Here is a 25,337-nt window from a genome sequence, read left to right on the forward strand (position 1 = left end):
CAGGTGCTCGTGGGAATTGTAGTCCATGAACATCTGGAGGACCACAGGTTGACTAACCCATGCTCTAGAATGCCCCAAACTTCCTGACTCCTCCCTGCTTGTTTTCTAGCATCTGAACCCAGTCAGGGACTGCACAGTTCAGAGCCATCTTGATAGAACACTCAGTTCTAGAAACTCAGCAAGCTGAATAAATTTGGCACATACACAGATTCTCCCCACCCCAAAAAGAAAAGAAAAAAAACACACACCTGGAGGGCTCGGGCCAGCCTGATCTCTTCAGATCTTGCAATATAAGCAGGGTCAAGTCTGGTTCATAGTTGGATGGGAGACCACCAAGGAAGGACAGGGTCTCTACACAGAGACAAGCGATGCCAAACCACTTCTGTTTTATTTCTTAACCTTTACAGCAGGATAGATTCTGAACCAGAGTTTCACGAAACCCTGGGGTTTCTTGACGGCCCCAGAAGGGTTTCTCAAATGGGTGGGCGTTAAATGTTTAACAAATAAAAAATATGGTCATGTCAATTTGCCTTCCCCATTGGCCAATGATGGGTCTGGGGGCGTGGGAAGGGGAGGGGCCCCAGGTGGGTGTGTCCACAGCCATGCTTCCCAACCATATTCTGCACAATCCCACCACTTCTGGGGTTCTTCAAGCCTTAGGGATATTCCAGGGGCTCCTCAGTAAAAGAGTTGAGAAAGCCTGCTCTACAAGGTTGCCACGAACCTCTTGTGGCGCAGGGTGCTGTCTGAAGTTCTGACCATGAATCTGGGAGTTCGATCCCAGCAGCTGGCTCAAGGTTGACTCAGCCTTCCATCCTTCCGAGGTTGGTAAAATGAGTACCCAGCTTGCTGGGGGGTAAACGGTAATGACTGGGGAAGGCACTGGCCAACCACCCCATATTAAGTCTGCCAAGAAAACACTAGAGGGCGTCACCCCAAGAGTCAGACATGACTCGGTGCTTGCACAGGGGATACCTTTACCTTACAGGGTTGCCATGAGTTAGCTGTGACTAGACAGCTTCTTCCACCACCGCATGAATTCTCATTTTGCATAATTTATTATGCTAGAGGTGGGAAATAAGATTTTCCTCTCCACTGGTGAACATCTAGTCCTCGTAAGATGATTTCACCCAAGCGTTGCCTATACATTTCTAAGCATAACTTTGTGAATATAAAGTCTTGTAACTGAGTTGCAAGTGAACACTACCCCAAGTGCTGTGTTTTATGCTTCCCCGACGCCAGGTGTGTGTGGTAAGTGCTGTGACATCGCTTTCAATTCATGGTGCCCCTATGAATGAAAGACCTCTAAAGCGTTCTCGCTCTCCCGAGATACTAGAAGTTGAAAGCATCCAGTGAAGCTGATGGGCAGTAGGTTGAGGACAGAAAAAAGGAAACACTGCTTTATACAGAGAGATGAAAAGGTAGAATTCAGTGCCACAGGATGTAGTGACGGCCACAGATATATACAGTTTTAGAATCAGAGTTGGAAGGGGCCATACAGGCCATCTAGTTCAACCTCCTGCTCAACGCAGGATCAGCCCGAAGCATCCTAAAGCAGTTTTAAAAGGGGTTTAGATAAGACTGTCCATGAATCTATCAGTGGTTAAGAGTTTGGGGAAAACATGGGAATGCTATGTTGTTGGCAAACCAGAGGTCAGCTCAGAGATATCATCAACTCCTCGAGTTCGAGGGAGTTTCCTGAGCGGCTCAAGGAGGCGGTGGTTCGCCCTCCTGAAAAAACCATCCCTGGACCCACAACCCTGCCAACTACCACCCAGTGTTGCATCTAGCGTTCCTGGGCAAGGTGGTGGAAAGGGCTGCGGCGGACCAGCTCCTGGCATTCTTGGAGGAAACTTCGGCACTCGATCCATATCAGTCTGGTTTCCACCCTGGCCATGGGGTGGAGACGGTCCTGGTCACCCTGCTGGATGATCTCCGTTGCCAGCTGGATAGAAGCAGGTCAGCCATGCTGTGGTCCTCTTAGCCCTCTCAGCAGCCTTCAACATCGTAGACCACAAGTTGGCCGTCATGGGGGTACAAGGCACAGCCTTGTGCTGGATACACTCCTTTCTCCAGAACCGGTCCCAGAGGGTTGCTGTGGGGGAAGAGTTCTCGCGGCCCTATAGACTCCCTTGTGGGGTCCCTCAGGGCGCATTCCTCTCCCCCCCCCACATTGTTCAACATCTTCGTGCGCCCTCTGGCCCAGTTGGTACGGAGTTTTGGGCTGGGGTGGTCATCAGTACACTGATGACACCCAGCTCTCTCTCCTAATGGACGGCCACCCGGACTCCACTCTGGAATCATTTGCCAGATGTTTGGAAGCGGTGTCTGAATGGTTCGAGCAGAGTCGCCTGAAACTCAACCCCTCCAAGATGGAGATCCCGTAGCTGGGAGGCAGGGGGCAGGAGCAGGCAGAACGTCTGCCCTCCCTATCAGGGGTACAACTTACCATCGTGCCCCAAGCTAGGAACTTGGGTGTTACTATTGACGCCTCCCTGACTACAGAGGCGCAGGTCAAGAGAGTAGTGGACCAGGCATTTTTCCACCTTCGCCATGTGCTACCTCTGAAGATAGCAAAAAAATTCAAACAGTGAACACATATTTTTCTCTTTGAAATTTTCTGCAGGGTCTATTAGATCTCTTGTCACTAAGGGAAAAGTTTTGAAAGCGGTTGTTACCAGATGGTGCTTTGGTGAAAACAAATTAGGGGGGAGGAAACCAAACAAGAATAATTTTTCACAGGTTTACTGTTTACGTTAACTGCATTCTCTTCAGCCGCTGTTCAGGATTCTTTATGATTTCTTCCTCTGAAGGTGCCAGCCACAGGGACTGGTGAAATGTCGGGCTAAAACTACCAGACAACAATCATTTATTTTTCTTTGTCCCCCATCACAACCGGGTTTCACCTGAGTGGCTGTTGCAGGTGCGACACTGAACATGGCGAGGTGCCGAACTGCATAGCCCCTTTTGCGTGGTCCAGGAGAGCTGATTTGTGCACATGTTCATACACTCAAGGTGGTTCAGTGGAGAGGATAGCTTTTCAGGGCGGTTCCCTTTCCCTCCTTCACTGCCAATTCAGCCTCAGAAATCCTCATTGCAACAGGATTGGGAAATTCAGGGCCTTAGGAAGGGGGAGGGGAATACAGTTGCCGTTCTCGACAAAGGGAAGCGGAATTGAGAATGCGTGCTGATTATCCTACATTGGGTTGACAATTGCTTGGGGGAAATCAAAGATTATGGATGTATATTCTTTGTATCTGAATAACATGAAATTCAGGAATTGAACAGACAGATCTGCATGAGAGTCAACTTGGTGTAGTGGTTAGGAGTGCGGACTTCTAATCTGGCATGCCGGGTTTGATTCTGCACTCCCCCACATGCAGCCAGCTGGGGTGACCTTGGGCACTGATAAAGCTGTTCTGACTGAGCAGCAATTCCATGGGATCTCTCAGCCTCACCCACCTCACAGGGTGTCCGTTGTGGGGAGAGGAAGGGGAACGGAAAGGCGAATGTAAGCTGCTTTGAGACTCCTTCGGGTAGAGAAAAAGCAGCATGTAAGAACCAACTCTTTTTTCTTCTTTACAAAGTGAGGCAGAAGTAAAACACCCTGTCTTGGAGAAGTAGAAGATCCTGTTTCAGGAGGGTCGTATCACTTTTGGAGGAAGCTGCGAGAGGACAAAGGATTTGGCCTAGCTCACCACTGCCTTGCCTCCTCTCTTCTGAAGAAGTGGAACAGCTCAAGGGCAGGGCCTTTTAAGCAGAAGGCCTTCCAGTGTGGTCACAGCAGCAGGAAACAGCTGGGTCAGAAGGGGAACCTAGCTGCAACTTGTGGTCCCCTCCCATTTTTTCAGACATAAGCATTTTGCTGCTCTGAAACGTGGTCGGGCCGGGCCCTTCTCTGTGTGTCGCCGGCAAGAGATCGATATGGAGCAGCACTGCAGAGGAGAAAAAGCAGTGTCTTCCTTCACCTTCCCCCACATACATGCTGCAGCCCTGAGTTTGCTTCTGTCTCAATTAAGGGCTGCAACTTGGGCTAGTCACAGTCCTGAGTGTGAGAAACTTCCATTTCTAAATAAGTAACATAGAATGAAAGTGTCTTTAAGAAAAATGAAAGCATCTACAACGAAGGCATAGTCAGGACTGAGATACAAAACATAGAACAAACAGTATAGGGGTTCGCTCCCCCTTCAATGGGAATTCAAACCAGGCACAGTTCAAAGGAGTCAAAATATTGAGAGAACCCGTTTGGCCATTAGAACAATAGGTCTGGGAACTATGGGATACTAACACAAGGAGGGGGAGGAATGTGGAGGGAGGCTAGGGAGTAATAAAGCATAGCAGCAGGAAACGACCTTGGGGTGTCAAACCAAAGCATCTTGTGTTACATCCGGGCAAGACAGGTCAAAGCAGCACCTTAGCAGGCAACAATCAAATCGTTGAAACAGAATAAAATCATGGCAGAAAACTTGGGGATTCTGACAGATAGTACTGTTCTCATAGAGTCTCTTGTGGCACAGAGTGGTAAGGCAGCAGACATGCACTCTGAAAGCTCTGCCCATGAGGCTGGGAGTTCAATCCCAGCAGCCGGCTCAAGGTCGTAATGACTGGGGAAGGCACTGGCAAACCACCCCGTATTGAGTCTGCCATGAAAACACTAGAGGGCATCACCCCAAGGGTCAGACATGACCCGGTGCTTGCACAGGGGATACCTTTACCTTACTGTTCTCACAGAGCAGTTTGGCCTAGTCCTTTTCACTGGGAGTGGAAGTGGCTGTGTTGGTCCCAGGAAACTCCTGGTGAGCGTCCAAGCACCTTATACCTTTGGGTTCATGACGGGTTACACCAAGAGAGTGTGATCTATGGCAAACTTCTATGGCAGAGTGGGGTTTCAAACCTGGGTCTCCAAAATCCTAGACCAGTCCCCAAACCATTACACCACCCTGGTTCTTATACGTATTCATAATTTGTCTCTTCACTGGAGTAATGTCCTCAGGCTAGTGAACGAGTGTTGGGGCTGGATACCATTGTAAGTGTTCTGTGTAGAGGAGAAGGTACCCTGCAAGCATAAGATTAACATCTGGGCATGTCCAATCCATCTCTTCCACTAGTTTTCTACTGGCAGAACACTGAGGGATGGGGTTACCATGTTTAGATTAGATGTTCTTCCTTATTCCTTCTCCCATCTGCATGGGTTAGCCTAGCCATTTATACTTTGAGCCTCTTGTGGCACAGAGTGGTAAGCAGCAGAAATGCTGTCTGAAGCTGTCTGCCCATGCGGTTGGGAGTTCAATCCCAGCAGCTGGCTCAAGGTTGACTCAGCCTTCCATCCTTCCGAGGTCGGTAAAATGAGTACCCAGCTTGCTTGGGGGTAAAACGGTAATGAATGGGGAAGGCACTGGCAAACCACTCCGTATTGAGTCTGCCATGAAAATGCTAGAGGGCGTCACCCCAAGGGTCAGACGTGACTCGGTGCTTGCCAGAATTTTGACCCGGAATTACCTTTAAGCATATCCAGTTGCCCACATGTATGGATAGGCATCTCCTTCTCTGAAAGTCTTTAAGCAGAGGCTAGATAGCCATCTGACTGATCCTGTGAATTTAGGCAGATTGTAAGTGGGTGGGCAGGAGGGATTACCTTGATGGTTGGCTCTAGTGGCCCTTTCTTGAATGCCCAGAGAAATGCTGATTGCCCCTTTGGGGTCAGAAGGTGAATTTCCTCCAGGCCAGACTGTTTGGGGATTCTGGTTTTGGGGAGGGGCATCATCTGGACAAGGAATTGGGGTCACTATGGTGGAGAGTTCGTTGTGGGGTTGGGCGTTCTGCAGGGGGTTGGGCAAGAGTAGTGGTTCTCAACCTTCCTGTTGCCACGGCTCTTTAATATAGTTCCTCAGGTTATGGTGACCCCCAACCATAAAATGATGCAAGTGTTCTTTCACAGAAAATAAACCAAAACTGACCAATGGCGTGAAGATCCATTGTTCATGATTGTATATAAATTGGCTTTTTCCCCAGGGTTTCTCAGTTCAGTTCTGCCTTTTGTCCCACCATGCCGATCTACCCTGCAAGGGTGTTGTGTGGATTGTGCCCCCCCGCTTCCATGCTGCTTGTCCTGTCGAAACCCCTGTGAGATAAGTTTGGCCCCTGTGAGAGCCAGTTTGGTGTAGTGGTTAGGAGTGCGGACTTCTAATCCGGCATGCCAGGTTCGATTCTGCGCTCCCCCACGTGCAACCAGCTGGGTGACCTTGGGCTCACCATGGCACTGATAAAACTGTTCTGACCGAGCAGTAATAGGGCTCTCTCAGCCTCACCCACCCCACAGGGTGTCTGTTGTGGGGAGAGGAATGGGAAGGCGACTGTAAGCCGCTTTGAGACTCCGGGTAGGGAGAAGCGGCATATGAGAACCAACTCTTCTTCTTCATTCAACCCCCAAAGGGGTCCCGACCCCCAGGTTGAGAACCACTGGACTAGATGAACCTGGAGGTCGCTGCCAACTCTATGATGGCTCGTCCCCCCTGGCCACTGGCAGAAGTGTAGGGCTGAGAAATGCCTGGAGGAGGTTTGGAGGTGGAGCCGAGGGAGGACAAGGGCCTCAGTGGCACAGTCCCATAGAGCCTACCCTCCAAAACACGTTTTCTCCAGGGGGACTGATCTCTGTAGCCTGAAGCTTGAGTTGTAATCCCAGGGGATCATTGCCGTGTAGCCCAATGCCTTTGTGTACGTTACACAACAGGCTAGCCAGCTTTTCTGCTCCGAAGTGTACTTTGCTGTATTTATAGTGCAAGATACGGCGATAAAGAACCACCCGGCAGGTGTTCGCTTGGCCCTGCCAGCCCAGGGAGCTGAACAGCTTCCTGCACAGGGCAAACGCGCTTGTTCAAAAGTGGAAGTCATGTTCTGTAAGGGGGTGGGTTCAAGCATGTGGCGTGCGCAGGGAGGAAGTTGATAAAGGAGGGGAAGAGAACGCCCTGAGTGTGGAGCAGTGGGGGCCTTAGAGGCATGCTGTGACCGTCCCAGGAATCCTGGACCCACATTCTAATCCACATCAAAGGTACCCAGGTCTTGGTGGTGAAACCAGCTCCTTAAAGGTACGTTTCCTGTGTCTTTTTAAGGTTCCTTACAAGGTTCCTCTTTTTTCTTGACTGTTCCTGGGCAGGGCCACTTCTTAAGGTGATCATAAGTAAAATTCTTTTCTTTTGGGCATTACTGGAGCAGCATCCCATGCTGGGAGTGGGGAGGTGTGTTGACCTGTTACAGCAGAGAATCTTGTGGCAGCTCTACCCTGAAGCATTCAAGGATGTCTATAACACATTTCATTAGAGGCAGGAAGGGTTCCGACACACACACACACACACACGTACAAATTGTTCACCATGTGGTCAAAGCTAAATGTAATTTGTGCAATATATGCTGATAGGTGCTCTAAACATTTTGCATTTCACATGCTATTATTTGAGAAGTGTTATTTCTACAAAGTTCAGATGCACCCGAAATAAGCACAGCATGCCAAGAACAGTAACTGGTGATTTAATGTGAACATCTGGGCCCGGAAATAAAGCTGTGGTCTCGCTTAAGCCCTAAATGACTTGAAACAAATTTGGAGGTGCTGGTCCCGTAGCTTCCTGTTGAAGCTCTCCTTTGAAATTCTTTTGTTGCAAAAGGGTGATCTTCAGGTCAGAAGCAGAATGGCCTGTGCCGCAGAAATAGTCCTTGCCTATTTTATAGATGTTGCAACTTGGACATCAAAATGGCATTTATGGTTTTTTTTTTTAAATGCAAAGCATCATCCATCATATAGTACAACGATATGGGTTAGATATCAGGGGGGAAAATTTCACAGTCAGAGTAGTTCAGCAGTGGAATAGGCTGCTAAGGAGGTGGTGAGCTCCCCCTCACTGGCAGTCTTCAAGCAAAGGGTGGATGCACACTTTTCTTGGATGCTTTAGGATGCTTAGGGCTGATCCTGCGTTGAGCAGGGGGTTGGACTAGATGGCCTGTAGGACCCCTTCCAACTCTATGATTCTATGATCCACATCTCAAGTTTTGTGGCTGTATTGAACACACACTTGAAGTTGCTTTGTACCTAGCCTGACTTTGATCCATCGAAGTTGCTATTGGCTACTCAGTCCTGCCGTGGCTTTCTGTGGTCTCTCATATCACCTAATATCGGATCCTTTTAAATGGAGATGCCGGGGATTTAACAGGAAACCTGTGGATCAAGCAGATGCTCTGCCATTGGCCCCCAGCCACTCCCATTTTATTTCTTGGCGGGAAAACATCTTATGCGGCAGCCATGAGGGAAATCTATAAGATAAACAATGAAAAATACGACAGAAATCTGTTATGGAAGTAATAATGGATTGGCAACTTTTAAAGGATACAGAGACACGAGCTGTAAACATCTGAGGGGTCAGGCGCATGGTGCGCACTCCACTAGGAAGTACGGTACGGCCACAGGCAACAAACATAATGCTCCAGCATTGCATCGCAATATCTCTGTAATTTTTTAGACAATTTCAAGACTTTGAAAACCAACAGCTTTTTATCACCGATCTCTTATATTTGACATAAAATAATTTGACATTAAAAATATTAAAAATTTTAAAAGCAAAAATTTAAAAAAAAACAGAGTTTTAATGTTCATGTTTTCAGATACACCTTATGCGACAATCCAGTTCTCTCGACTTTTTTGTTATTGGTAAAGGACTATTTAATTCCACAGGAAACCATTTTTAAATGCAGTTGCTTTGACTATAAATTGAAAAGTAGTACTTAGGACGCCATCTCTTCGGGAGCACTGAGTTATAATTATCCATTGATTCAAGAATACTGTGACTCTGAGGAGTAACCCATGGAGCTGGACGGGGCAGAAGGAAAATTGCAGCAAGAAATGGAAACTTGGCTTTAAAAAGGACTTGCCTGTGGGAATTAATATGGAAAGATAACAGCCCTATATAGTACTAGTAGAAGAAGAAGAAGAAGAAGTAGTAGTAGTAGAAGTAGTAGTAGTAGTAGAGTTGGTTTTTATATGCTGCTTTTCTCTACCGAAAGTCTCAAAGTGGCTTCCAATCGTCTTCCCTTTCCTCCCTTTCCTCTCCCCACAACAGACACCCTGTGAGGGAGGTGAGACTGAGAGAGCCCTGATATTACTGAGGAAGAAGAAGAGCTGGTTCTTATATGCCGCTTTTCCCTACCCGAAGGAGGTTCAAAGCGCTTACAGTCGCCTTCCCTTTCCTCTCCCCACAACACCCTGTGAGGGAGGTGAGACTGAGAGAGCCCTGATATTACTGAGGAAGAAGAAGAGCTGGTTCTTATATGCCGCTTTTCCCTACCCGAAGGAGGTTCAAAGCGCTTACAGTCGCCTTCCCTTTCCTCTCCCCACAACAGACACCCTGTGAGGGAGGTGAGACTGAGAGAGCCCTGATATTACTGAGGAAGAAGAAGAGCTGGTTCTTATATGCCGCTTTTCCCTACCCGAAGGAGGCTCAAAGCGCTTACAGTCGCCTTCCCTTTCCTCTCCCCACAACAGACATCCTGTGAGGGAGGTGAGACTGAGAGAGCCCTGATATTACTGAAAAAGAAGAAGAGTTGGTTCTTATATGCCACTTTTTCTTCCTGAAAGAGTCTCAAGGTGACTTACAATCGCCTTCCCTTTTCTCTCCCCACAAAAAGACACCCTGTGAGGGAGGGGAGGCTGAGAGAGCCCTGATATTCCTGCTTGGCCAGAACAGCTTTACCAGTGCTGTGGCGAGCCCAGGGTGACCCAGCTGGTTGCACATGGCGGAGTGAGGAATCAAACTCGGCTTGCCAGATTAGAAGTCCGCACTCCTAACCACCACACCAAGCTGGACCCCCTCTCCCAGGTCACAACTCATATCTCAGCCTCTATGCTACACCAGCTCTTTTTAAAGTGGAAACACTACCAGTTGCAGATGGGTCTTGCCAGATTAGAAGTCCACTTTCCGAACCACTACACCAAGCTGGCTATGTGGAACCCCAATTACAATCCTGTTTGCAGCTGTTTATTTAAACGGAATGACTAACCATGGCAACAACACAAAATCTTAGTGGGAAGCAAGCATTGAGCAATGGAAAGTAACCTTTCCCTGCCATTTCAGGCACATCATAAGCATACAATGATGAACTAGGGACAGAATTGCCAAACAGCCTTAAGTAGATCCTTCCTGATCACTTCTGAGTCGGCTGATTCATCTCCTGAACTTTCACGATGGCCCCTCATAGAACCTAGGGATTATGGGCTCCCTTCATCATGTTATTAGACCACTTTTGCAAAATGAGAAGCTCTTTGAACTCTTCACCCCAATTGTTGGTTTCTAAGGACCAGAAATTCGGCAGGCAAAGTGGTGGGTAGCGCCTACCGAGGAATTGGGGCAGCAACTGTGACTCATAAGTGATTTCAGCAGATTATGACTATTGGCTGAGGTGTTTGGAAGCAGCCATATAGAGGATCTCAAAGTAGCAGAAAAGGAAGAAGAAGAAGAAGAAGAATTGGTTCTTATATGCCGCTTTTCTCTACCCGATGGAGACTCAAAGCCTTCCCTTTCCTCTCCCCACAACAGGCACCCTGAGAGGTGGGTGAGGCTGAGAGAGCCCTGATATCACTGCTTGGTCAGAACAGTTTTATCAGTGCCACGGCGAGCCCAAGGTCACCCAGCTGGCTGCATGTGGGGGAGCACAGAATCAAACCCGGCATGCCAGATTAGAAGTCCGCACTCCTAACCACTACACCAAACTGGCTCACAAGGAAAGACTGATCAGCTTCATAGTAGTCTAGAGCAGTGGTCCCCAACCTTTTTATCACCGGGGACCACTCAACGCTTGACAATTCTACTGAGGCCTGGTGGGGAGGGGTAGTTCTCTACTCTCGACCACTGCCCTGACGCTCTCTGATTGCTATGGTAATGTTTAAACATCCCTTCAAAATAAGATACAGACATGCCACAACAATGAACATAAGGAACATTTTCTTTTCATGGAAATTTTAACTCGTGACAATGACAAATCAATGGGAACCCTGAGCTTGTTTCTCTGCAACGAGATAGTCCCATCTGGGAGTGATGGGAGACAATGACACCCAAAGTGTGTGTTGTAAAGGGCCGGGGGGGATGATGTGGTCCACGGCCCACAGGTTGGGGATCGCTAGTCTAGACCGGAGAGATCTGCACGAGCATTTTGACAGGAAGGATGGACGGAAGGGAGATGGGAAGATGTGGTAACTCAGATCTTCGTCATAGCCCGGATCTTTGATCACAGGAAGAGGTTGTGGTTGAGTAGACAGGGCAGCTGCAGGCAGCTGTATGCGTAATTTTTAATTTCTTTCTTTTATTAGCAAATCCCTTGCTGCAAGCACATCACACGGAAGAATGAGCTCAGCTCATGTGCTGGTCTGTCACTTTCGAAGTTTTCTGACTTGTATCCTGAAGTGGTCTAGTCCAGGGGTAGTCAACCTGTGGTCCTCCAGATGTCCATGGACTACAATTCCCATGAGCCCCTGCCAGCGTTTTATTCACCTCTTGCTGAATTTGCTTCAACTTTCCCTGTTTCTTTTGTTACTCTTTTGTTACTCTTTTGTTACTCTTGTGTAATATAAGAATCAGGCATGAGGCAATGGCCAGTGTGTGTTGTCGTGGTTTTTAATATGTTTTATTTATTCAAAGAAAAGAAAGGACAGATTTCATGCTATAGAATATAAAGACACTACAAGTTTCATTTACAGAGCTATGATATTAAGCTGACATGTCACAATATATCTTACATATTTCCCCAGAATGCCAATTGTACCCCCCTAACAATATCCCCATCATTTATTTATATCTCATAAATTGTTTCTTTAAGTCTCATTTTGTCAGTCATAGAATCATAGAATAACAGCGTTGGAAGGGACCTCCAGGGTCATCTAGTCCAACCTCCCGCACAATGCAGGAAACTCACAAACTCTGTCACCTGCTGCCCCCTTGAACATTCACAGAATCAGCCTCTCTGTCAGATGGCTGTCCAGCCTCTGTTTTAAAAGATGGAGAACCCACCACCTCCCAAGGAAGCCTGTTCCACTGAGAAACTGCTCTGTCAGGAACTTCTTCCGGAGGTTTAGACGGAATTTCTTTTGAATTAATTTTGTCCCATTGGTTCTGGTCCATCCCTCTGGGGCAAGAGAGAACAAGTCTTCTCTTGCCATGGAGGGACAGACCAGAACCAATAGGATGAATTCAAAAGAAATTCTGCCTATATATAGTCAATATAGTCTAGTATTGGACTCCATTTTCTATTAAAGTTTGATATTTATCAGTTTTGCATCAATATATATGTTCTATCGGTTTATGTATCCACTTTGTAAAATGAGGGAAGAATTAGGCAGCTGTAACAAGTTCACTATATATTTTAATACTATTTGGTATTATATTTAATAACATACATTTAAGTTCCATTGTAAATCTAATTTTCAATATCTTGTGTTTCATCATGAAGCATAATCCAATATTTCTTTGTTCTCTGACATGTCCACCACATGTGATAAAATGATGCATTTATTTCATTTCATTTATTTAGTTCATTTCCAACATTACCCATTATAGCTCTTATTGACCTTTACTATATCTTTTGAAGCACTACACCTCCTATAAAACATTATATATCTATTTTCATTTAATGTTTGACATTGAGTGAACTTCAGTTCATTAACCCTCAGTGCTTCCCGCTGGTCCATCCTTATGTTCTCTCCAAATGCTCTTTCATTTTTGAAATTATTTGATAATAATGGCCAGTGTGTGTTGAAATGAATCTACACCCTGGGACCTCCAGCTCTTATTTTTTATGTATGTATGTATGCATGTATTTATTTATTTATGTGATTTATATCCCGCCACTCCCATACAATGGCTTGTGGCGGGTCACAAAGTAATTAAAAATCCCATTGACCCCACCCCCCCCCCATTAAAAGAACATACTGATACAATATAAAATACATAGAAACAGGGAAGTTATTCCTTACACAACACGTAATTCATATATATGACTTCACTGTCACAAGATACGATAGCCACTAGCTTAGACAACATAAAAGGCAGTTAGAAAAATGCATGAGGGCAAAGAGGGCACTGTCAATGGTAGTTAGTCCTGATAGCTAGAAGGAACTTCCATGTAAAGGGGCAGTATATCCCTTTATTTATCAGATGCTAGAAAGAAACAGAGGAAGCCCATCATCTTATCCAGGGATTCCCAACCAGGAGTGTGTGGAAGCTCCAGAGGGAATCTCCAGCTTTCATCTCCTACCTTAATGGACTCAGCCACAAGCTAGCGTAGCGATCCCCAACCCGTGGGCCATGGACCACATGTGGTCCTTCAACTAATTGGAGGTGGGCCGCGAAGGATGCTTTCTCCCCCCCCGGCCCTTTACAACACACTTCGGGTGTCATTGTCTCCCATCACTCCCAGATGGGAAACAATCTAAAACAAGCTCAGGGTTCCCATTGATTTGTCATTGTCACGAGTTAAAATTTCCATGAAAATAAAATGTTCCTTATGTTCATTGTTGTGGCGTGTCTGTATCTTATTTTGAAGGGATGTTTAAACATTACCATAGCGATCAGAGAGCGTTAGGGCAGTGGTTGAGAGTAGAGGAGTAAACTACCCCCCCCCACTGGGCCTCAGTAAAAGGCGTTGAGTGGTCCCCGGTGATAAAAAGGTTGGGGACCACTGAGCTAGAGTACTGGCCACTTCCATTACTCCCCCTCCCCCCTTTCTGTGCCTTGGAGGAGGCCCACTTCCTGTCGCTCTGACCCTCAGTTCCCCTCAAGTCTGCCTGTTAACGTGGCTAGTGATGTCACTTCTGGCTCCATGTCAGTTTCAGGGGGTGTGGCAGGGGCGTGTCCAGCTGACATCACTTCCGGGGCTCCTCGAAGCATGTAAAATTATTTCAGGGTCTCCTCCGTGGTCAAAAGGTTGAAAAAGGCTGATCTAAGTATTTGGAATAAAGAGACCTTTTGCTTTGATCCAGCGGGACTCTTCACTCAGGCCACTGTCTTTTCTTGCTTCTCTAGGGCTTACCATGGCTGGTATAAAGACAGCCACCGGGGAATACATCGATGACTCTTGGCAGCTCAGCGTGTTCGTGGAGGATCTGGGACCTGAGGCTGACCCGGTCCCACTCCGGGTCTCCGGCAGCATGCATATTGGAGGTGTCATGCTCCAGATAGTGGATAAATTGAGTAAGTCCTCCATGTGGCTTTCTTTTATTTATTTGAAAATTATGGAACAAGCTTGCGAATGCATACATATTCCATGAAATACTGTATTAGCAACATGGGGGGACTCATGGGGGAGGGGATATTTCTATCTTCCATGCATTGATGGCCCCAGCTTTCCCCTGCATTCTGACCCTGTTAACTGGCTCTTCTTCCATCTGCTCTGGTGGCACAATTAATTCTTCTCTCCTGTCCAGTCTTCCTTCCTGCCCATCCTATTTCTCTCCAGCCACTTCAGGGTCGCTAACTTCCGGGGGAGGGGGGAGGGCATGGAGATCTCCCAGAATCACAACTGATTTCCAGACTACAAAGATCAGGTCTCCTGGAGAAAATGGCTGCTTTGAAGGGTAGACTCTATGGCATTATACTGTACTAAGATAAGATTCCTCCCCAGGCTCCATCCCCAGGAGAGCAGCTTGGAGCCTGGGGAGTTAGAATCATAGAGTTTGGTGTAGTGGTTAGGAATGCGGACTTCTATTCTGGTGAGCTGAGTTTGATTCCCTGCTCCTCCCCCACATGCAGCCAGCTGGGTGACCTGGGGCTGTTCTGACCAAGCAGTAATATCCGGGTTCTCTCAGCCTTACCTCCCTCACAGGGTGTCTGTTGTAGGGAGAGGAACGGGAAGGCGAATGGAAGCCGCTTTGAGACTCCTTCGGGTAGGAGCGGCATATAAGAACCAACTCTTCTTCTTCAGTAATCTCAGAGTTTTCTCAGCCTCACCTCCCTCACAGGGTGTCTGTTGTGGGAAATGGAAAGGGAAGGCGACTGTAAGCCGCTTTGAGACTCCTTGGAGGTACCTTCTTGCTCCTGCTACCCTGGCCCCCAAATTTCTTCCTTTTGGAGTACCAGTTGTTGGTAGCCATTTGCAGTTTCAAAAATGGCACCTGAAGTTCAGGGGGGGGGTGTTTCTGTGAAATTTGTGCATACACATTGTGCACAGCTACTGTTTTTAGAGTATTTTAATGCACCCCTGTAGAAAGTTGGCATGCACATGAAGGCTCACACCTTGAATAAAACTTTGTTTGTCTCAAAGTTGCCCCTGGACACTAAATCTATTCTGCTGCTTCATACCAACACGGCGACCCACTTGAATCTAACTTCTAGTTGAGCCTAGAAATGGATGAGCAGTTAAAAAAACACGCTAAAGATGGTTCTCTATCCAGTTGCATGTATTGTGTGTGTGTGTGAGAGAGAGAGAGAGAGAAAGCCAGTGACTCAGCTAGGAATTATGGTCAGATCCCTTTCCCCCTGTGGGTTTCTGGCACCCCTCTGATAAACATTAGGACACTGTCACCCTTAGGGGCTGATGCTAACCCCCCTCATGCCTGCTTGGTTTAGGGCTGCGATAACCAGGCCAGGAAATGACATAGCTGTTCATAAACTTAGCTTCCCTCTGGTCATTTTGCCACCCAGCTTGGTCTTTGCAATACTGTCCATTTTATGGGGACCTTCAAGGCTATACGCGGCCCAGGCCCTGTGTATCTACAGGACAGGCTCTCTGAACATGTCCCCAGAAGGGCCTTGGGCTCAGCCAATACAGACAAGCTGACAGTCCCTGGCCACAAAGAAATTCAGCTGGCCTTCTCAGCCTTGACCCCAGCCTGGTGGAAATGAGCTCCCAGAAAGCAGCAGGGCCCTGTCGGTGCTCACTGAGGGCCTTTTCGCACAGGGATCTTTGTTGCAAATTGTTTGCGGAATGAAAAATCGCCATTTAAAATAGTGGAATTTGTCGTTATGCATACCTGCCTTTGTAGTGGAATCAGTTGCGTTTTTTAGCGTTTCCCACAGGCTTCCGGTCTCGGCAGAAATCGCTAGAAAGGAAGCGCTATTGCCAAGCTCGTCCCACCCCTGGCCGTCAAGCAGCCAATGGGCAGCCGTTAGCATGCTCCCAAACAGCCCCTTTCCCTTTAAGAAAGGTTTTTTTAAAAAAAAAACGACCCATAGCAACGAATCTAGGTAGATTCGTTGCTATGGAGAGACCCATCCAGCTGCCTAATGTGAGCTGTCGTTTGATTGTATGATCGTTTGCACGCTGCCTCGAGTGATAAAAAAAAAATCCCCCCCCCTCTCACGGGCCCGATTTTCGGCTGAATTTATTTGTAAAAAATAAAGGGACTTTATTTCAGCAAACGGGCTTTTCAGTGGTTTGTGCTTAGTGACTAAAGGTGAAGGACTGAAGCCAGGGAAGCCTCTAAACAGAAAGAGGCTCGCCGGTGCGTTTATCCCCGCTCGCTCGGAGAAAAAAAAATGGCGATCGCTTCGCCGGAAGTTTGGAGGAGAGAGCCAGGGGGAGGGACTTTGAAGAACCAGCAACAATGGTAACGCACAGGTCTTTAGCGCTACTGTTGCAGATTGGTTGCAGGAGTGTATCGCTATCCGGAGGGTGAATCCACTTTTCTGGATTCCCCTGAAAGTGCCACAACGAAGCGCTTTTTGCTGATTGGTTTCAGGATTGTTGCAGATTGTCTACGACGTCGTGGGTTATGGCAAATTAGTAGCGTTTCCAAATAGCAACCATTCTGCTACTTTGAAGCCGTGCGAAATGGCCCTGAGTTCCGCAGGGCCTGCACAACAGAGCTCTTAGAATCATAGCATCATAGAGTTGGAAGGGGCCATACAGGCCATCTAGTCCAACCCCCTGCTCAACGCAGGATCAGCCCAAAGCATCCTAAAGCATCCAAGAAAAGTGTGCATCCAACCTTTGCTAGAAGACTGCTAGTGAGGGGGGAGCTCACCACCTCCTTAGGCAGCCTATTCCACTGCTGAACTATTTGATAATAGCTTTTGCACAAGTCGAGGCCAGTAAAACAGTCAGCATCAACTTCTAATAAGCAGATTCAGCTGGGTAGCCGTGTTGGTCTAAAGTAGCACAATAAAATCAGAGTCCAGTAGGACCTTTAAGTCCAGCAAAGATTTATGTAAGAAGATCATAGTCTGATGAAGAGTGCTTGCACTCAAAAGCTCACGCTCTGAATCAATCTTTGTTGGTCTCAAAGGTGCTACTGGACTCTGATTTTATTGTTCTAATAGGCAGATTAGACAGAGGTCATCAAGGCCCTCGATAAGATGGGGACATCCAATAAACAATGGACTAGGATCTGGCACATTCAGCTGGTGATGAGCCTTCAGGGAGGAATTTTAGCAGATTGTATGTTTGGGTTTTGGAAAGGGGGCCCAGGCAGACAATTCCCAGGAGCTGCCCTCTCCTCCTCTGCCTACTGCCCAATCCCCTGTGTGCCTTCCACTCGCTTGTGTGTCCTTCCCTTTTCACTCCCATGCTTAAAGCTGCCCGTAGTGGCACCAGGCCAAGAATGCAGCAGGGGGCAAGTGAGAGGGCAGGAGGTGCCGGCAGAAACCCTGGGGCCCAGCAGTTGCTTCCCCTCAGGGCATGCTGACACCAGCCCCCGGCTACCTATCTGCTTAGCCAATGAAAAGGTGACACAAGTGTTCATGGCTGCAATGTTGGCTGGTCCCTTTATTTCCAAACACTAACTGGAAAATCCCTGGCAAAACGTGGGCTGATGCAACCGATGCCCAAACACTTCTCTTATTCCTGTGTCCTCCCGTATTAAAAGCAGCGACTGGCTACTGCTGAAAGAGGCTACTGTTGAGAGGGGACATGATAGCCCTCTTTAAATATTTGAAGGGTTGTCATTTGGAGGAGGGCAGGATGCTGTTCCTGTTGGCTGCAGAGGAGAGGACACGCAGTAATGGGTTTAAACTACAAGTACAACGATATAGGCTAGATATCAGGAAAAAAATGTTCACAGTCAGAGTAGTTCAGCAGTGGAATAGGCTGCCTAAGGAGGTGGTGAGCTCCCCCTCACTGGCAGTCTTCAAGCAAAGGTTGGAGACACACTTTTCTTGGATGCTTTAGGATGCTTAGGGCTGATCCTGCGTAGAGCAGGGGGTTGGACTAGATGGCCTCTATGGCCCCTTCCAACTCTATGATTCTATGATTCTATGAAAGGAATGGTTACCATGGGAAACCGGAGTGCTGCAAAACTGCTGGAAAGCTTATGTGGCTCACTCGTGCCGGGGTTTTCACAGCCCCAGAGCAGTAAAGAAACCTCCAGGAAACACTGAGCCTGTGGGACTATTTATATGATAAAAACCACTGAGGAAGAAAATAACTTTGAAAACAGGCTATTAAAAAAGAAAAAAAAATGTGTTTATCCAGAACTCGTTTTGGTTTATGTTTGTACATCATAGATATGAAGGCAACATCTGCAGAATAGATTGGAATAATTATAAACAAAAAAGATTACATTTTTGTACGAACATGAATGTTGAATGTTTCTAATATGAAACGCTGCTGCAGCTGCAACGGCAGCAAGCCTGGACACTCAGAATGTTAGTTTTCTGGCAGGGGCTCATGGGAATTGTAGTCCATGGACACCTGGCGGGCCACAGTTTGACTACCCCTGGTTAAAACCATCGTGGAACTCTCTGAGGCATTTCAAAGTGCCATGGTTTCTTTCGGGAACTGCTGATCAGAAACGTAATGCAAAGAATTGAGTGTGTGTGTGTGTGTCTGTGTGGGGGGGTGCATGCAAAAAATAGTTTCGGTTCACCCTCATGTGGTTTTGGGAAGTGGGAAATGCTATCAAGAGCAAACAACAGACTTGTGTCAGAGATGCTAATCAAGTCACAGCTGACTTGGGGCAGGAATTCCCAACCCGGATTCCATGGGCCTCCGGGGCTCTGCGGGGAGCTCCAGAGGGGGTCCGCGGCCTTTCCCCTCCTACTTTAATGGACTTGACCACAAGCTAAGGAACTGGCTGACTCCACCCAGAGGGCTTGGGGGGGGAGGGGATAGGCATGGGTGCCCTTCTTTCCAGCCTACATGAAGCAGAGCTGCTGTAGAAGGGTGTGGGGGGAGTGAAAGGCGGGTGAAGAGTGCGGGTGGTGATATCACTTATGAGGGGTGTGGCAGGGGGGGCGTGGCCAGCTGACATCACTTCCGGGGGCCCTCAAAGCATGAACAATTATTTCAGGGGCTCCTCTATAGTCAAACGGTTGAAAAAGGCTGCCCTGGGAGTTTCATGGCAAGAGATGGTTTGCTGCCTCCTGCCTCTGGGTAGCAGCTCTGAACTTCCTGCAGCGGAAAGTCTCCTGTCCAAGGGCTGACTCTGCTTAGCTTCTGAAATGGAACAAGATGGGCCTAGTCAGTACCAGGTTCCCTTTGTGTCCGTGTTGTTTTTGCTGGTAAGTCACAGTCACTTATGGTGATCCCATAAGGTTTTGGAGGCAGGAGACGTTCTGCGTATCGATTCCCCAGCAGGGATTGAACCTGGAACTTTCTGAGGAAGTCAAGTCAGAACTTTCTGCACTTTTAGTTTGTGGTCCCCCCCCCCCCCCTTCCTGGTGTCAGGCATCAGTGAGGCCGTTACCATCTTGGCTCCTCTTTCTGCCCTCACTAGAGGTGGTTGTGGGTGGTTGGCTTATTGTGGAATTCCGCCATGTCTGAGCCAGTTGTTCTGTGGTTTTTGTCCTGTTTTAATGGGGTTCCATTTGGGGGTTTTATCGGACACTTTGTAACCCGCCATGAGCCGGTCTCGGGAGTGGCGGGAAACAACAACAACAACAACAACAACAACAACAACAACAACAACAACAACAACAACAGTTGGCTCTTATATGCTGCTTCCTCTACTGAAGGAGGCTCAAAGCGGCTTTCATTCACCTTCCCCTCTCCTCCCCACAACAGACACACTGTGGGGTAGGTGAGACTGAGAGAGCCCTGAGATTACTGAAGAAGAAGAGTTGGTTCTTATATGCCACTTTTCTCTACCCGAAGGAGTCTCAAAGCAGCTTACAGTCGCCTTTCCTTTCCTCTCCCCACAACAGACACCCTGTGGGGTAGGTGAGGCTGAGAGAGCCCTGATGTTACTGCTCGGTCAGAACAGCTTTATCAGTGCCATGGTGAGCCCAAAATTACCCAGCTGGCTGCATGTGGGGGAGTGCAGAATTGAACCCGGCATGCCAGATTAGAAGTCTGCACTCCTAACTGCTACATCAAGCTGATTAGAAGAAGAAGAAGAAGAAGAAGAAGTAGTAGTATTAGTAGTAGTAGTAAAGGGTCTCAACGAGCTTCTTCTCTTGCTCTCTCCTGTAGAACTGCAGCGAGACTGGTCGGACCATGCCCTGTGGTGGGAGCAGAAGAAAATGTGGCTGTTGAATACCCACTGGAGCCTGGACAAGTACGGGGTTTTGGCCGATGCCCGCCTGCTGTACACTCCGCAGCACAAGCCAGTGCGTCTCTCCTTGCCCAACCAGTGCGTTGTGCATATCCGAGCCAATTTTGCCCAGCCGGTCTTCAGCGCAGTAATCGACATCTGCAGGGTACTAGGTGAGCACCTCGCAAGGCAGAGGGTAGCGAGGGTGGTGGTGGGGGGATGAAAGTGGGCAGCTACACCCCTCCGCAACAGCCAGCTAACTATTCCTTATTCTGTGAAGAGAAGGGAAAAACAGGAGCAGTGGGGAAATGATTTTATTTGTAGATCCCTGCGTGTTTTGCATGCCGTTTCACCATGGGATCTAATTAAGAACAACGTTTTTAAAACGCAATAAAAATACATTTAAAACATACAGACTTGTTTCCTGAAAGAAAATGTTAGGACTGGGCGTAATTTTTTTTTTCTCTTAAGGAGCCATTCAATTTGTCTGTTCTGTAAAATTATATTGAAGGTTTTTGTCACAAGATAGGCCTGCAGTTACCAGGGTAAAGTTATCTGTACACATTTTTAGAATAACAAGATGTGCAAAATTTAATATATAAGACAATTTAGAAAAGGAGATAAGCCAATGTTATTATATTCTTTGATTTTGTTCTTAATCAGATCCTCTGGTGAAGCCGCAGGCAAAATGCATGGGGATCTATAAAAATACTTTCATACTGCAATTATCTCCCTTCCCCCTTCTCTTCCTGGAGTCTGTATAGATGCAGACTCCTGTTTTTGATACGAGAGGTCACTATTCTACCCTGATGGATGCCTGTTCAGTATCTGGGAAATCTACCGCAGGGGTAGTCAACCTGTGGTCCTCCAGATGTTCATGGACTACAATTCCCAGGAGCCCCTGCCAGCATTTGCTGGCAGGGGCTCCTGGGAATTGTATTCCATGAACATCTGGAGGACCACAGGTTGACTACCCCTGCTCTACTGCATTGCTTCCAACTCTGGCATTCCAGATGTTGGAAGTTCCGTGATCCATGCAAAGGAAGACTCCAACTCAAATGGCTGTCTAAATGAGAGAATTTGGCTTGTAGTTAAGGGGAAAGACAAGCCGTCTGTGATAAAAAGACATCTCTCCTAGCTCTATTCTCTAGTTCCTCAGTCATCCGCCCCTCTAGTTAGGGATGCCAGTCTGCAGGAGGAACCGGGGGATCCCCTAGTTTTTCAGTTCATCTCCAGGAGATGGACATCAGTTCTCCTGGAGAAAATGGCGGCTTTGGGGGTGGATTCCATAGCAATATACTCCATTGAGGTCCCACCCTGCCCCAATCCCACCAGCTCCTATCTCTACCCCCGAAGTCTCCATCCCAGAGCTGGCAACCCTACCTCTATCTCTTCCATGCAATAATGAGGACTGGAAACTTAGGTGAGCTGGGATTTTTCAAGGGAGAGACTGGATTTTAGACATGATCGCAGATTCATGTCCCAGTCCCTGTAATGAACTGGGATTCAAAGCAAAAAGGTTACAGGGGAATACCAGGCAAAGGTTAGGGTACCTTGCAGGACACCAAGAAAGGATAAAGCAACAGGTGAGATCAGCCAAGGGGCTAATGGAGCTTGCTTTGCAGGTATGCGCCATCCTGAAGAGCTGTCCTTGCTGCGTGTGCCTGCGGAGAAGGAGAAACGGAAGCATAAGGAGAAAGAAGGAAGCACCAGAGAGACCTATGACTTGACAGGAGTGCAGCTTCCAACAGGTGAGTTGCTTGGGGGGAGGCCCGAATGAACATGCATGCACATCCAGGTACAACAGCATGTGCTTTCTAATCTTGCTAGAAGCATGACACTAAAGAAAAAAGAAATCTCTCTCACTATCTCCACCAAAAGTGTTCAAGATGGCATACAGAGAATTAAAACATAACAGACTTAAAATACCACTATAGTAATTGCACATTCAGATCACATATTAAATATATATATGAGCCACAGGAATAAATAAATACGTCTTCAGAGAGTGCCAGCCAGCTGCAGGGAGGAGTCTTCCATAATCAAGGTGCCACCACAAAGCAGGCCCTGTTTGTTCAGCTGCCCACATTATTTCAGAACACAGTGGCACACAGGCTAGACTTTAAAATTATTTCATCATTAACTAGGCAGGTTCATACGGGAGTATGCAGTCTTCTAAATACTAAGGCCTATCTGCCACAAACCATGAATCCCTTGAGCACAGGTTGCCCATTTAAATTGCTTCTCATCTTGGATTAAAGAGCAAGATTTGGGAGAGAATAGCGGCTTTCAAAATGAACCTCAGTGTTCCCTGGGAAGTTGATCAAGGCCTCTAAATCTAAGACATTACTGAATAAATACGTTGAACCTCTTTTTCAACCACAATACATAATGAAGCAGGTATGTTTGAGCTCTTCTATGAAGAAAGGGAGAGATTGTGATCGCTTAACCGCTCTCAAATATATGAAAGGGAGCTGGTTCTATGAAAACCTCTTCCTGAGGGAACTCTTGAGGTAGCGTGGGAAATGGGGCAGGAGAGGACATCTGAGGGGGAGAATTGCCGACGCCTTATTACATAACAGAAGTACCAGCAGCTCATAGAACGGGTAAGTTTGATCTAACCTAGATGTTTTCAGAAAAACTCGGTCACCCCTTATCTAGGGAGAGCTAGCTTGGGGTCGTGGTTAAGAGTGGTGGCCTCTAATCTGGAAAGCCAGGTTTGATTCCTCCACATGCAACCAGCTGGATGACCTCAGGCTAGTCACAGTCCTGGTAGAGCTGTTCTCACAGAGCAACTCTGTCAGAACTCTTTCAGCCTCACCTATCTCACAGGGTGTCTGTTGTGAGGAGAGGAAGGGAAGGTGATTGTAAGTGTTTTGAGGCTTCTTTGGCAGGTGAAAAGCAGGGTATGAAAACCAACTCTTCTTCTAACAGGTTTTGAAATTAAAATACAATGAATTGTTTAAGGTTTTTACAGCCGGAGTCAACTGGTTGTTGTGGGTTTCCCAGTCTGTGTGGCTATGGACCGGTAGTTTTAGTCACTTTGGCATGGAGAGATTCCCATCTTGCCATGTCCTACCACAGTTACTGGTGAAACATTAGGGACCAAAGCTACCTGACCAGATGGCCACACTGCCCAGCAAACCCACAAACACCACTTAAAATGCTCTATTAGTGTTATGTCTGAGGGCATTTGGCCCTGATGCAAATGAGGGTTTCTGCCAGCCAAGGAACTAACCAATCAAAGGAATCTGATCGCTCTGCTTAGAGCCAATCCGATTGCTCTGCTTAGGGCCTATCCGATTGCTCTGCTTAGAACCAATCAGAGGCGGCAGCCGGCTGCCTGAAAGGTATAAAAGTCCATGAGTTTGCCTGTTTTCCTCTGTTCAGTAGTTGTAGCCTGTTGCTGGAGTTGCTAAATAAAAAGAGCCGATCTGAAGACTTGGAGTCTGCGATCACTGAACCCGCAGACTTGTACTGATGCATATCAGTATTTTTCCTTGTAACGATATACTGTTGTGGTGTTGTAGTTTTTCATGGATTATGGGACAGGGGAGAAGAAAATGTGTAGATTTTAAAAGACCATGTTCCAAAGGGGTGTTGGGTACGCCTATGGGGTTTCTCAAAGCCTGAAGAATGTTTCAGGGGTTTCTCATTAATAAAAAAAATTGGGCAAGGCTGCCCTAGAGAGATCACAATGCCTGCTTTGTTAGAGGACCAAGTGGCGGTCCTTCAGAGAACACAAGATGTAACATCCTGACCTTTCCCCCCATCCATCCAAACACCAGGTGCTGATCAGCAGCTGTTCCGTGGGATGCCTGCTCACTTTTCAGACAGCGCCCACACCGAAGCCTGTTACCGAATGCTGTCCATCAGTCAGACCGGGCTGACCCCTGAGCAGATTTTGCGCATGCATCGGCCAGGATCCCTTGTGGAGAAGACTCACATCAACAGCAGGTGAGAAGGAGGGAGGGAAGAAAGTTTGAGTCCAGGGGCACCTTTAAGACCGACAAAGTTTGATTCAGGGTGTGAGCCTTCCTCAGATACAATGCCATGGAATCAGTTCAAACTTCTAGATAGAATGTCATTACTTTCATTCCATGATATTGTATCTGAGGAGGAGGAGTTGGTTCTTATATGCCGCTTTTCTCTACCTAAAGGAGCCTCAAAGCGGCTTACAGTCGCCTTCCCTTTCCTCTCCCCACAACAGATACCCTGTGGGGTGGGTGAGGCTGAGAGAGCCCTGATATCACTGCTCGGTCAGAACAGCTTTCTCAGTGCTGTGGCGAGCCCAAGGTCACCCAGCTGGCTGCATATGGGGGAGCACGGAATCAAACCTGGCCTGCCAGATTAGAAGTCTGCACTCCTAACCACTACACCAAACTTTGTGCACATGAAATCGCACACCTTTAATAAAACTTTGTCAGTCTTAAAGGTGCCAACTAGATTGGTTCTGCTGCTTCAAACTAGCATGGCTATACAATTGAATCTATCTTCAGGGAGGGATTGGGCAGTCAGCTTGGAGAGTGAGGGACGGGACCAGAGCTGGCAAGATAGGACAGCTATCAGAACCCATGGATTCTCGCAGGACTCCCTGCTGCTGACTCACGTACCTCCTCTGATGCCTGCACCTCACACCCTTCCACTGCCTGCTTTCTCACCTGTGCTCCCAGTGGCTTACACAGCCTAGCGCTGCTGGAGGAGCATGAGGAGGATGCAGCGGCTCTCCTCCCACTGTGGCTGCAGGTGGTGGGAAGGCTTGCAGGTGAAAAGAGGAAGCATGCACAGCATGCAAGCGAGGGGATGTGGTTGGGTGGGTTAGAAGGGGAGGCCTAGTAGTGGGCATACAGAGACCCCAGGCCTCTTTGAATGGGTGGGACGGATTTAGGGGAGGGAGCAG

The 25,337-nt window shown here is 47.5% G+C and overlaps 1 protein-coding gene across 2 annotated transcripts in view; it reads left to right on the top strand.

The window, feature by feature from the left end:
• The first annotated feature begins 6,917 nt into the window (after positions 1-6,917).
• Positions 6,918-25,337, top strand: part of FERMT3 (FERM domain containing kindlin 3) — a 37,396-nt gene continuing 18,976 nt past the window's right edge. Inside the window, exons 1-5 of one of the 2 annotated variants that reach the window (XM_077323864.1) lie at positions 6,918-7,085; positions 14,055-14,222; positions 20,377-20,610; positions 22,063-22,188; positions 24,226-24,394. In XM_077323864.1, coding sequence (XP_077179979.1) covers positions 14,063-14,222; positions 20,377-20,610; positions 22,063-22,188; positions 24,226-24,394 — 689 coding nt within the window. In that variant the 5' untranslated portion in view covers positions 6,918-7,085; positions 14,055-14,062. Of the gene's footprint in view, positions 7,086-14,054; positions 14,223-19,449; positions 19,467-20,376; positions 20,611-22,062; positions 22,189-24,225; positions 24,395-25,337 lie in introns of those variants that run through there. The other variant, XM_077323873.1, reaches the window with a different exon arrangement.

Source organism: Paroedura picta, chromosome 1 (genome assembly GCF_049243985.1).
Source record: "Paroedura picta isolate Pp20150507F chromosome 1, Ppicta_v3.0, whole genome shotgun sequence".
NCBI classification, from domain to species: domain Eukaryota; kingdom Metazoa; phylum Chordata; class Lepidosauria; order Squamata; family Gekkonidae; genus Paroedura; species Paroedura picta.